At 38.1% G+C, this 10,429-nt stretch overlaps 2 protein-coding genes across 4 annotated transcripts; both read right to left on the bottom strand.

Annotated features, from left to right (window-relative positions):
* Positions 1-88: 88 nt before the first annotated feature.
* Positions 89-1,837, bottom strand: LOC104936274 (complement factor H-related protein 2). 2 transcript variants are annotated; one of them, XM_010752288.3, is made up of 4 exons: positions 1,730-1,837; positions 1,493-1,589; positions 836-1,015; positions 89-659 (listed from the first exon to the last, which is right to left on the bottom strand). In XM_010752288.3, the coding sequence occupies exons 2-4, from the start codon at positions 1,563-1,565 to the stop codon at positions 466-468; spliced, it is 447 nt and encodes a 148-aa protein (XP_010750590.2). In that variant the 5' UTR covers positions 1,566-1,589; positions 1,730-1,837; the 3' UTR covers positions 89-465. The 2 variants fall into 2 exon arrangements, with proteins under 2 accessions (XP_010750590.2, XP_019132897.1); XM_019277352.2 differs by lacking the exon at positions 1,730-1,837 and having other exon boundaries at positions 1,493-1,723.
* Positions 1,838-5,675: 3,838 nt separating this feature from the next.
* Positions 5,676-9,925, bottom strand: LOC109142721 (complement factor H-related protein 1). 2 transcript variants are annotated; one of them, XM_027290633.1, is made up of 7 exons: positions 9,760-9,925; positions 8,792-8,980; positions 7,816-7,995; positions 7,166-7,360; positions 6,523-6,702; positions 6,186-6,365; positions 5,676-6,015 (listed from the first exon to the last, which is right to left on the bottom strand). In XM_027290633.1, exons 1-7 carry the CDS (start codon positions 9,827-9,829, stop codon positions 5,822-5,824), a joined length of 1,188 nt encoding a protein of 395 aa, XP_027146434.1. In that variant the 5' UTR covers positions 9,830-9,925; the 3' UTR covers positions 5,676-5,821. The 2 variants fall into 2 exon arrangements, with proteins under 2 accessions (XP_027146434.1, XP_027146435.1); XM_027290634.1 differs by having other exon boundaries at positions 8,792-8,971; positions 9,760-9,919.
* Between the last annotated feature and the right edge of the window lie 504 nt (positions 9,926-10,429).

Genomic DNA, 10,429 nt, shown 5'->3' with positions numbered 1-10,429 from the left:
TTTATATGTTCATAATTCAGCTCTCTGATGTCTTCAGTGTTAATCTACAATGTAAAAAATTATAAACAAACACTATTGAACGAGAAAGTATGTTCAGACTTTTGACTGGTACCATGTTTTATTAGGATTTCCAAATCAATCAATACACAACTGGTCTAATGTTTTACTTTGGTTAATAATTTACATCAGAGGTCTTCAACCAGGGGTCCGTGAGCCCTAGGGGGTCCTCAGAGGTACTGCAGGAGATCCGCCAATTTTTGTCACAATAATTGACAATTTTCACCAAAATAATGGTGAATGTGAGGGTGAAGATAATTGAGAAACTACAAACAGCAGACACATTTGCACTCCAGTCGGATGAATCAGTGGACACATCCAAAGACAAACAGCTCTTAGCATTTAATAACCAATAATAATTATGTGATAAACTGCTCGTGTTTATCACATCCAATTGACTAAAAACCTTTAAAAGCAATCGGGCAGTTGCATCACACCGTCAACACATCTCTGACGCATGCTCAATACGAGGTCATGTCTCGTTTGTCCCTTACACCTGAACTGGACATCATCATTATGGCGTAAATACAGCTTCTGCCTTTGCGTGAATCTGAAGACAATATTATGTCCGTCCATGATTTCTTTACTCACAACGCAGGGTTCTGCAGGGGAAAACATACCATTTTATTAGTCGGTAATTATACTCCATGTATAATTATCGCTAGTCTTGGATAAAAAAGAAAAAAGATATGCACTTTGGATCATTTACTGTCCATATTCATGTGAATTCGATATACCTTATCTGTGTATTTATTTAACGTATATTGAAACAACTTACTCAGGCATCTCATCTCTCCAGTCCATTCACCATTCTCGCAGGTTTTGTAAAGCTCCCCCTCCATGGTGTAAAGACCCTGACAGGTGTATTTAACCATTTCACCATGACTGTACGTGAATCGAACCGACTCCACAGCGTCTCCATCTGCAAGTGGTGGAGGTATCCCGCAGCCCAAAGGATCTAAAAGAAATGTGTGCAATGACAGAGACAGTTTATGTTCAAGTTGAGATCTTTGACTCTGCTCAGCAGTTACATTATATGTTACAGTTACATTAACTGTTGGACTAGTAAGTAATATTAGCTGGCTATACTATGTCTTCTGTTGTTGCACTTGCTGGATGTTTGACTGTTGGTAAAGTTGTCAACTTGCTAATTTTTGATCATAAGTATTACAAAAATATAAATTTCTATGCAATGTTGTTGAACAAAACTAAAGAATAGATGTTGACCAAATCACCATTAATCAAAGGCAACAACAGAAACGGCGTGATCTCCCTTTAACTCCGTCTACATCATGAACCAGCCCTCTTTATTGTTTAAGGTTTCATAAAATGGATGTTTTTCTGTGTCCATCTTCAGCTACATCAATGTTAGTGTAACTGTAGCAGCTATGAGAAACACAGAACTGCAATCTGACACATTACTGAACGTTCTTACCATTCTGCGACAATGAAACGTCCATGTTCATCCACAGCACAAAAAGGCAAACAAGTAGAGAGAATCTCATCATGATGGTCCAGTCAGGAGGTACACCCTAAAACAGAATCAGTACCTGAGTCAGTGTTTGGCTTTTTATAGTAATACAGAAAAAAAGAGTTTCTACACAGAGGATTTTCACAAATGTCTAATCAAACTGCTACAGAAGCTTCAGAAATTTTCTTAAAACCCTCTCACCGAACACTGAGTATTAGCTTAAATGGATTTCTCTGAAAGGCATGGGTTAGAGAATTGACGAAAATGTCAATATTTTACAGACAACTGATGTTTCCAGGGGAGAACATGTCTTATCAAGAGGAGCCGAGCTCCCCCTGGCTGCCCTGTACTTTGTCCAATCCACTACATGATAAGGCTCTGGGGATGGAAATGCGGTCTGTGTGTTTTTGGTCCAGACTATTGTTATTAAAGAATATAAACTCCAGTCAAACCAGAATTGCCCTTTAAATGTATTTGTTGTAGTTGGGTGTTCAGCTCTGAATCCCAGCCTAACAAAAACAGTTAATTAAGTTGTTACATTACATTTCAAACTCTACCCTGTTAGATTTTGGGTCACCGATTATTCCTCCAGCAAGGACTTTTAGATGAGGGAAACTAATGGTGACTAATGACAAACTAAAATTAGGTCCACTAGTTGAGTTCCTAACAAGATTCTTGGGGTACCTGGATGCTTCAAAAATATGAGAAATCATATTCATGGTCTCCAATTTATTAATCTTCTTTTATTTTGATCAGTAGGATTTCAAAGTATCTTAAATGCTTCATGCATGAAGTACTCCAGGAGTTAAGTATTACGGAGTTAGGAAGAGGGGCTGTATTTCATTGAATGGTTTTCTGGAAGGAACATCTGTCATTCTTCAGCCTTAAGATCTGGATTTAATTTAATCGTATACAAAATGCCAGCAAGGAGAAAACAGCAAGGGCAACTTATACCTCAGTGAACTAATATGATGCTAGTACAGTGGGCCAAATAAGTATTGAACACGTCACCATTTTTCTCAGTAAACATATTTCTAAAGGTGCTATTGACATGAAATCCATACATAGAAAGCAAATACAAAACAAATGAGTTCAGAAATTAAGTTATGTGTAATAATGTGTAATGACACAAGGAAAAAGTATTGAACACACTTCCTGATATTTAATACTTTGTACAAAGGCCTTTGTTGGTAGTGACAGCTTCAAGACGCCTCTTGTATGGAGTAAAACTAGTTGCATGCATTGCTCAGGTGTGATTTTGGCCCATTCGGTCTTCAAATCTTGAAGGTTCCTTAGACCTTCTGCCTCTTGTATGAACTCTGGTCTTTAGTTCTTTCCATAGATTTTCAGTTGGATTCAAATCAGGTGATTGGCTGGGCCATTCTGGCTTTTTTATTTTTTTTTGTCTGAAACCAGCTGAGAGTTTCCTTGGCCCTGTGTTTGGGATCTTTGTCCTGCTGAAATGTCCACCCTTGTTTCATGTTCAGCCCCACGCCATGATGTTCCCACCTCCAAACTTCACTGTTAGTATGGTGTTTTTGGGGGTGATGTGCAGTGCATTTTGTCCTCTAAACATGGTTAAGTATTATGGCATCCAAAGAGTTAAATTTTGCTCTTATCTGACCAGACTATGTTCTCCCAGTATTTCACAGGCTTGTCCAAATGTGCAGCAAACTTTAAACGAGCTTTAACATGCTTTTTCTTCAGCAATGGAGTCTTGCGTTGTGAGCGTGCATACAGGCCTTGGTGGTTGAAAGCATTACTTATTGTTTTCTTTGAAACAATTGAACATGCTAATTCCAGTTCTTTCTGAAGCTCTCCACAAGTAGTCCTTGGCTCTTGGACAATTCTTCTGATAACTGATCTGATTTTGCCTGAAATCTTGCAAGGAGCACCTGGAAATGGCCGGTTTATGGTCAAATAATGTTCTTTCCACTTCCGGATTATGGCCCCAACAGTGTTCACTGGAACATTCAGAAGTTTAATAATCCTTCTATAACCAATGCCATCAGTATGTTTTGCAACAATAACGGTCTTGAGAGATGAGATGTTCCTTCGCTTTCTGATCACTGATAGATTTCACCTGGTGTCTTGGCTTTCCATGCCTTTTTCCACCTCCCTTTCTTCATGTGTTCAATACTTTTTCCCTGTGTTATTTCACATTATTACATATAACTTAATTTCTGAACTTATTTGTTTTGGTTACTTTAGGGTTAAGGTTGAAAAAAAGACACAGGGTTCATTTTGCTGAGCTTCTTTTTGGCATGACCAGCTTTTAACCTTTCATGAGTTTTTGAACATTTGTAGCACTATGGAGCAGATGCAGGCTACATATTTATGTAATGTAAACGGTATCGAAGCAGTGCAGCAACAAAGGTCATAAAGAAGAAGACTGTTATTAGGTAAACATGGATGCAACCGTGTATAATTTCAAATATTCAATACAATTGTCTTTTCAAATGTTTTATGACAAAAGATATGCACTCAAGTGGTGATACAATGTGAGCCATGAGAGGAAGACAAACGTTAATTTACTGCAGGTTTGATTACGTTTGTTACAGATGAAAGCACTGGATTGGGGACAGATGACTGATGCATACACTGTTGTACTTGTCGTCCTCTTTTCTCTGCTTAATCATTTACTTGTTTGTTCATCCAGCTTATGTCATTTCCAGTTAATAAAAGCTTTTACTGGCAAGAGGGTAGGGTTATGATAACATACAAACACCCACACACTGTTGATGTGCCAATGGGTCTTCCTTTGGTATGCCTGACCTTAAGTTCATTACTTAGGGGAGTCTGAATCTGGGCTTCATTTAAATCTTCTCATAATGTCACCATTCAGGAAATCATGAATGACTTTAAAGCATGTTGCATACACACAGTGGTGGGAGAGATACTCAATACAATATACCAAAAAAGACCTCCATTACAAGTACATCTCATGCATCTGTTGGGAATCTGGCATCTATTAGCAAAACAAACATATTAATTAATATTAATTAGCAGTGATGGCGTAAACCAGGGCACGACAGTATAACACAAACTCATAATGTCCCAAACACTTCAAGTCAAGCTATATTATCTTTGCCCAGACACAAGCCTCTTACTTGGCATCCGTCTGATCAGTCCAGCAGAGTTTTCTTCAGACTCATTACAATGGAAAGGCCGTGAAGGAAAGTGCCTGCTAAATCTCAGAATAGTCTTGATGGCATCATGGCTTTCATCCAATGAGAAACCTGCAATTAGATTCAAACCAAACTTCACACCGAAGTGTGACTTCACATCTAGGTGTGAGATTGCAAAGCATGATGGATTATTGGCATGGCTTCTTTGTTCAGGCTTTTCTATTGCATTTAGGCCCCTCTTTGTCCAGCCACATAGTAGGTCCCAACACATCTACAACACATTAAAGTATTATTATACTAAATGTATTATTGTGATAATAGGAGGAATAGGATGCCTTCACACATGGTTTATCCAACCTTTATGACATGCAAACAATGTAATAACTAGGCAAGAGTAGTGAATAAAATTCATTAGTGCTTTTCTCGTAAGAAAATAACTTTTTACTTCGCTGATTCACCAGCTTTCGCTACCTCTCTCTCAAACCATTGGAGACAAATCAAAGGAAACTCCTTGGTCACTATTTTGCAGAATAGCCTGCAAGTCAGACACAAACAGAGAAGCTGGTACTTGAAATAAACCAAGCCAGAACACAACAGGTAGAGAATCATTGTTTCGTTCATGAACTCCACCTGGATAGCGCTCAGTGTCAGTGATATTTCAAGCCGACTGTGTTTGACCGATCTGATTGAAGTGTGACATTGGGAGTCTGGTTTAACTTCACCACAGATTACTGCATTTTCTTTGGGGCACCCCCTGCGGCCCGTACTGCTGCAGTCAAAATGTGCTATCCCCATTTAAATGAATGGAAAAACCTGTGTTTTCACTGCAGCCTTCCAGTTGATGAGCTCATGAAGCTGAAGAATGTAAAATATACATGTTTTGCTTTGTTTACATGCTTTTGTATTTGCCACATAGTTTTATCATAATGTTCATAATCCATCATTTTAATCACTTTAGTGTTAATCCATAGTGTAGAAAATAATAAAAACAAACAAAAACTACGCACAGGAACTCAACCTTTAGACTGGTACTGTATGTTTTATTAGAATTTCCAAACAAAATAGTATAGCCACTGGATCAGTATAACTGTTGAAATGTTTTACTTATCATTTACATGTTTCCCCAGCCAGCTCATGTTTATCATGTCCAGTTGACTAAAAACCTTTAATGGCAAGTGGGCAGTGTTATCACACCATCAACACATCTCTGACGCATGGCTGCTGCACGATCGTGACTTGTTCCTCTGCTACACATGAACTCAAGTTCTTCATTATGTGGTGAATACAGCTTCCCCCTTGCTGAGAATCTTAAGACAATATTGTGTCTGTCCATGATTTCTTTATTCACAGTGCAGGGTTCTGCAAGAGAAAACACAACATTATATTTGTTATACAGTATTTAGTACTTGAACAATGGATATGTCTTAACAAATGTAATCAGTGAATTACTGATAAAATACTCCATGACCTTAATTTTATACCTTTTACAAACAAACATAAAAGACAATAAAAATGGAATTGTAGCTTACTGAGGCATCTCATCTCTCCAGTCCATTGACCATTGCTGCAGGTTCTGTAAGGACTCCCCTCCATGGTGTAATAATTCTGACAGGTGTATTGAACCCTTTCACCATGACTGTACTGGTATTTAAGACTTGTCACAGTGTCTCCATCTACAAGTGCTGGTGGGTTGTTACAGCCCACAGGACCTTAAAGATGACAGAGAAAGTTTGTACCTTATTGTTGAGCAGCTGTGACATTTTCACCTCGAGTTACAAATTCTGACAGACTGTGATCAGCAGTTACATAATATTTAGCAACACATGATTTCTTTAGGTAAAGATTAAGAGGACACAATTGATTTACCTCCGCACGTTGGAAAGGAATCACTCCATTGTCCGCCTGGTAAACATCTAACCTCTGCATTCCCTTGAAGAAAGTGTCTACGATTGCTGCAACCAAATTTTAACTTTTCTCCTTTTCTTAGTTGACGTACATCTGGGATGGTGTATACATTGCTTGGTACATCCCCGACTTTGCAGTTTTCTGTTATAGAGAAGAGAATCTGTTTTATCGGTTTACACGTAATAAACTGCGGCATATAAAACCTAAGATCTTAGGTTCTGGTTTTCATAAATCCAGATCTAATGTGACTTAACCTCTGTGTGTAAATGCAGCTTAAGAGCCACATACATTTGTCATGAGTTGGTGGGGACCAAAACAGAGTTAAAAAGAGAATGGATATAGAACTTTTATTTGCCAGGTAACCAGAAACACAACTCCAAATGAATGTTGCTCTAGGTCTGCTACCTGCATAAATAAATCAATTCAAAATATGGTAATCAGTGATAAACTTGATAAGTCAGTGCTGCGTTCACATCTTATTGTCTATCTTACAATAGTTTCCATATAAATGTCTTCACAGGCATTGCATTTCTCACATTCTCTACGATAAAAGTAAAAAAGCTTCTCATATAGATATTTTTTACAATGTCATGACAATTTTTACCAATGCAAGAAGGGAATGGAGTATTCCACTGTCCATCTTCACCACATATCAGCACTGAACTGCCATTCAGATGTTTCCCTGGACCATCACAGCTGACTGTGATTATGTGATCAGGACCGATAGGTTCGTCATTTTCTGGTAAACCTTTTACTATGAAGCTTCCCGCAGGCGGAGGGTCACAACTTGTAGTTAACACTGAACAGAAAGAGTCAGTCACGTCACTGAACGGAAAGAAGAAGTTGGACAAGGCAACATTTTTTGTAGTAATACACTTTTTTCAGGGTTCAGTAGGAACATGCAGCGCATGGAACAAGTGTCAAAGCTGCTTTTCTAGTTCATGTGTGCTTGTAGTGTAGATACTGCATGTTTAAATAAAGAATTAAACAAACTTCAAAGTTCAATTCAGACCTGAGCTGTGTTGGAAATGTTGCCAAGTTTGCAACTGCAGCTATTTTCCTAGAACAACTGAGGCTCTTGTTTAACAGTTACAATAGATCATATTTACTGATGAACATGGTGCTCAAACTTTTCAAATTCTAATTAAGCTTACAAGAGTAAAAGTGGATTACTGAAATCCTGCTACATGCCAAACAACAACAGAAGTCATTCAGTCTGTGATGAAAATGAACAGATAGCCTATATCAACTTACAATAGCACGTTCCCTGACGCGCTGCCATCCATCCATCTCTTGTGCATACATATTTGGAGGTTTGACTCGATGTATAACCAGGTTCACAAGTGAAGTCTATCATGTCTCCTTCTCGGTACTCGTCTTTTTTGGTCTCGTCTGACACCAATGCGTGAGGAACATCTGGCAGGGGTGAACATGCTAACAAACAACATATCAACAGAAAAGTAGAAGAGGACATTACAGTCTGTGGAATAACATGTCAATTATGAATCATTTGATATCTGATCTACCTTCATGATACATCTGACATGCACACAGAAAATGTGTTTATTTGTAAAAAGTTGTAGCTACAACTGGTGAATAAAAAGGACTCAGTGTTAAATTGAGGCTCTAAATTTAATGTTAGAGCAACTGCCCCATGTACGAAGGCTCAGTCATTCCCCCAGGCCAAAAAAAACCTCTTAAAAAAAATAAAAATGTAGATGGTATTTTGTATGCTTATGAAAGCTGTTGTTTAAAAAATGCTTAAACTAAACATATACTTGTTAAGTTTCATCAAGTCCTACTGGATGATTGTAGATCTCAGCACCTACCGTAGTTGATGTAATGTAGATGCTTAAAGAGTGGCAAGAATGGCCTGTACGCCTGTTAACAGCACTGACAGTTGGAGGGGAAGCTATCACATCTGAGATGTATTTAGATGAAGAACATGTATCATCTTACAGGTCCTGAAACAATGTAACTCAACTATAGAACAGCTAACAGAATTAGTCAACAGACCCAGCAAAAAAAGCACAAAATAAGCAGAACTGTAGGTAAAAAAAAAGAGACACCTCTTCATGAACAAACAACAGAGCATTTGTTTAGTTTGTCTGTTCAGTATTTTTCACTCCAGTCCTCTTTTTCACTACTTGATATATTTGCGAACACAGAGTAGGTTTCTAGGAATTTTCTACAAGTCATTCAATCAGCGTTGAAACAGAATCCAACTTACAGTAGCACTTTCCCTGACGGACTGCCAGCCACCCATCTCTTGTGCATACATATTTGGACGGTTGACTTGATGTATAACCAGGTCCACAAGTGAAATCTATCACATCTCCTTCTTGGTACTCATCTTTTTTGGTCTCGTCTGACACAAAGGCGTGAGGAACATCAGGGAGGGTTGAACATGCTAACATATCAACATAAAAAAAGAAGAGGAGATTACACAAATTGTCCCATCAGTTATGTGCCTGGGTATAAGCAACGTTACATGATACAACAAAGTACATAACTTCTACATGTCAACTTTGGGTATGTTCTGGACTGCAGATTTTCTAACTACCCAGCCCAGCAGCACAGATAGTTGGACGGTAAGGTGTCAGATCAGAGATGATTTCAGATTAAGGACCAGTTACAGGTCCTGCAACAATGTAATTCAACAATGCTTTAAAACACACAACTCTGCTCTTCGGACATGAGGGCCTGAGGAACATTCTGGGAGTTTGGAGCACACTAAAACATGGCAACATGAAAAAAGCCCCCTGTCTCACATGTACAATAGGAAAAAAAGGTGGGCACAGAACGCAAATATAGAATTAAAAGGATGTCGACCACATCTTGGAACTCCCCAAATAATGTTTAAAAGTACAGGAATGATATTTGAAATGCATGGTTTTCATCAGGAACACCATTGGACTATTGACTATACTCTAAAATTTAATGGTTTAATGAATTCATAACATGTATTAATCTATAAAAATAATCATGAACAAAGTAAAAGCAAAAAGCATGATGAAGACAGTACAACACAAGTCTCAAAAAAAGATAATTCAGAGGAGAATGCAGTATGCTGTGACCGGTTGTATGAACTAGTACATCTAACATAGATACTGATTAGTTAATCTATGGGTCTTATCTACAAAACCTAAACACTCCATCTCCAAAAAGCAGTTCAGTAATTAAGAGACACCCACTTACTATTCAGCGAGAAAGAAACTTCTACATTCCCCCACAGATGGAGAAACAGAAGGATTGCAGACAGTCGCATGCTCCTTTGACAGACCGTACTTTATGATCAGAATTAGTTTTTTTGTCCCCAACATGGGCTGCCAGTGTAATTATACAAAGCACATTGCATTGCAACACACCAGCATGCCCTTTCCCCTCCAGTACTAGTAATTTCCAGAGGTGGTCACACACGGCATCCTTTTTTTCATGTTCACTTCACATACTCTCATATTTGTTCAGTATTCTATCAATCCTGTGAAGCAATATGTTCTTAGCCAATAATTAAAAATTTGTTTTAAATAATTTATGGTCTGTATTAGAGATAAAATTTATTAAAACACTCTGAGCTTGCTGTGATTGGTGCCCAGATTATGTTTAGTAGCAATGTCCAGTTCAGGAAGTGAGATGTTCTGCACTGAAGTCCATCAGAAGAGGTCAGGGTGGATGGTTGGGAGTGCAAAGCACAGGACTTGATACTGACTGATACTTCATACTGGAGACTGCATTTCCTGTCCTTCATACCACTAAATTGCGTTTGTGTTTTTGGTTTAATACTAAAAAAAAAAGAAACTTATGGTGCTTAATATCAGTGTTGACATTTCCAATACCTAAAAGATTAGTCTGGTGATTTTCTATATTT

This window comes from Larimichthys crocea, chromosome XVII (genome assembly GCF_000972845.2).
Source record: "Larimichthys crocea isolate SSNF chromosome XVII, L_crocea_2.0, whole genome shotgun sequence".
Classification (NCBI taxonomy): Eukaryota; Metazoa; Chordata; class Actinopteri; family Sciaenidae; genus Larimichthys; species Larimichthys crocea.
The sequence above is the reverse complement of the archived record's forward strand: the minus strand, read 5'-3'. Positions and strand labels throughout refer to the sequence as shown.

Coding starts and splice junctions, on each gene's coding strand:
- LOC109142721 (XM_027290633.1), bottom strand. CDS start 9,829: ATGCGACTGTCTGCAATCCTTCTGTTTCTCCATCTGTGGGGGAATGTA. Junction 7,361..7,815: donor GCGTCAGGGAACGTGCTATT/GTAAGTTGATAT, acceptor CTTTCTGTTCAG/TGTTAACTACAAGTTGTGAC. Junction 6,016..6,185: donor TGGAGAGATGAGATGCCTCA/GTAAGCTACAAT, acceptor TTTCTCTTGCAG/AACCCTGCACTGTGAATAAA.
- LOC104936274 (XM_010752288.3), bottom strand. CDS start 1,565: ATGATGAGATTCTCTCTACTTGTTTGCCTTTTTGTGCTGTGGATGAAC. Junction 1,016..1,492: donor CGTTTCATTGTCGCAGAATG/GTAAGAACGTTC, acceptor CATTTCTTTTAG/ATCCTTTGGGCTGCGGGATA. Junction 660..835: donor TGGAGAGATGAGATGCCTGA/GTAAGTTGTTTC, acceptor TTTCCCCTGCAG/AACCCTGCGTTGTGAGTAAA.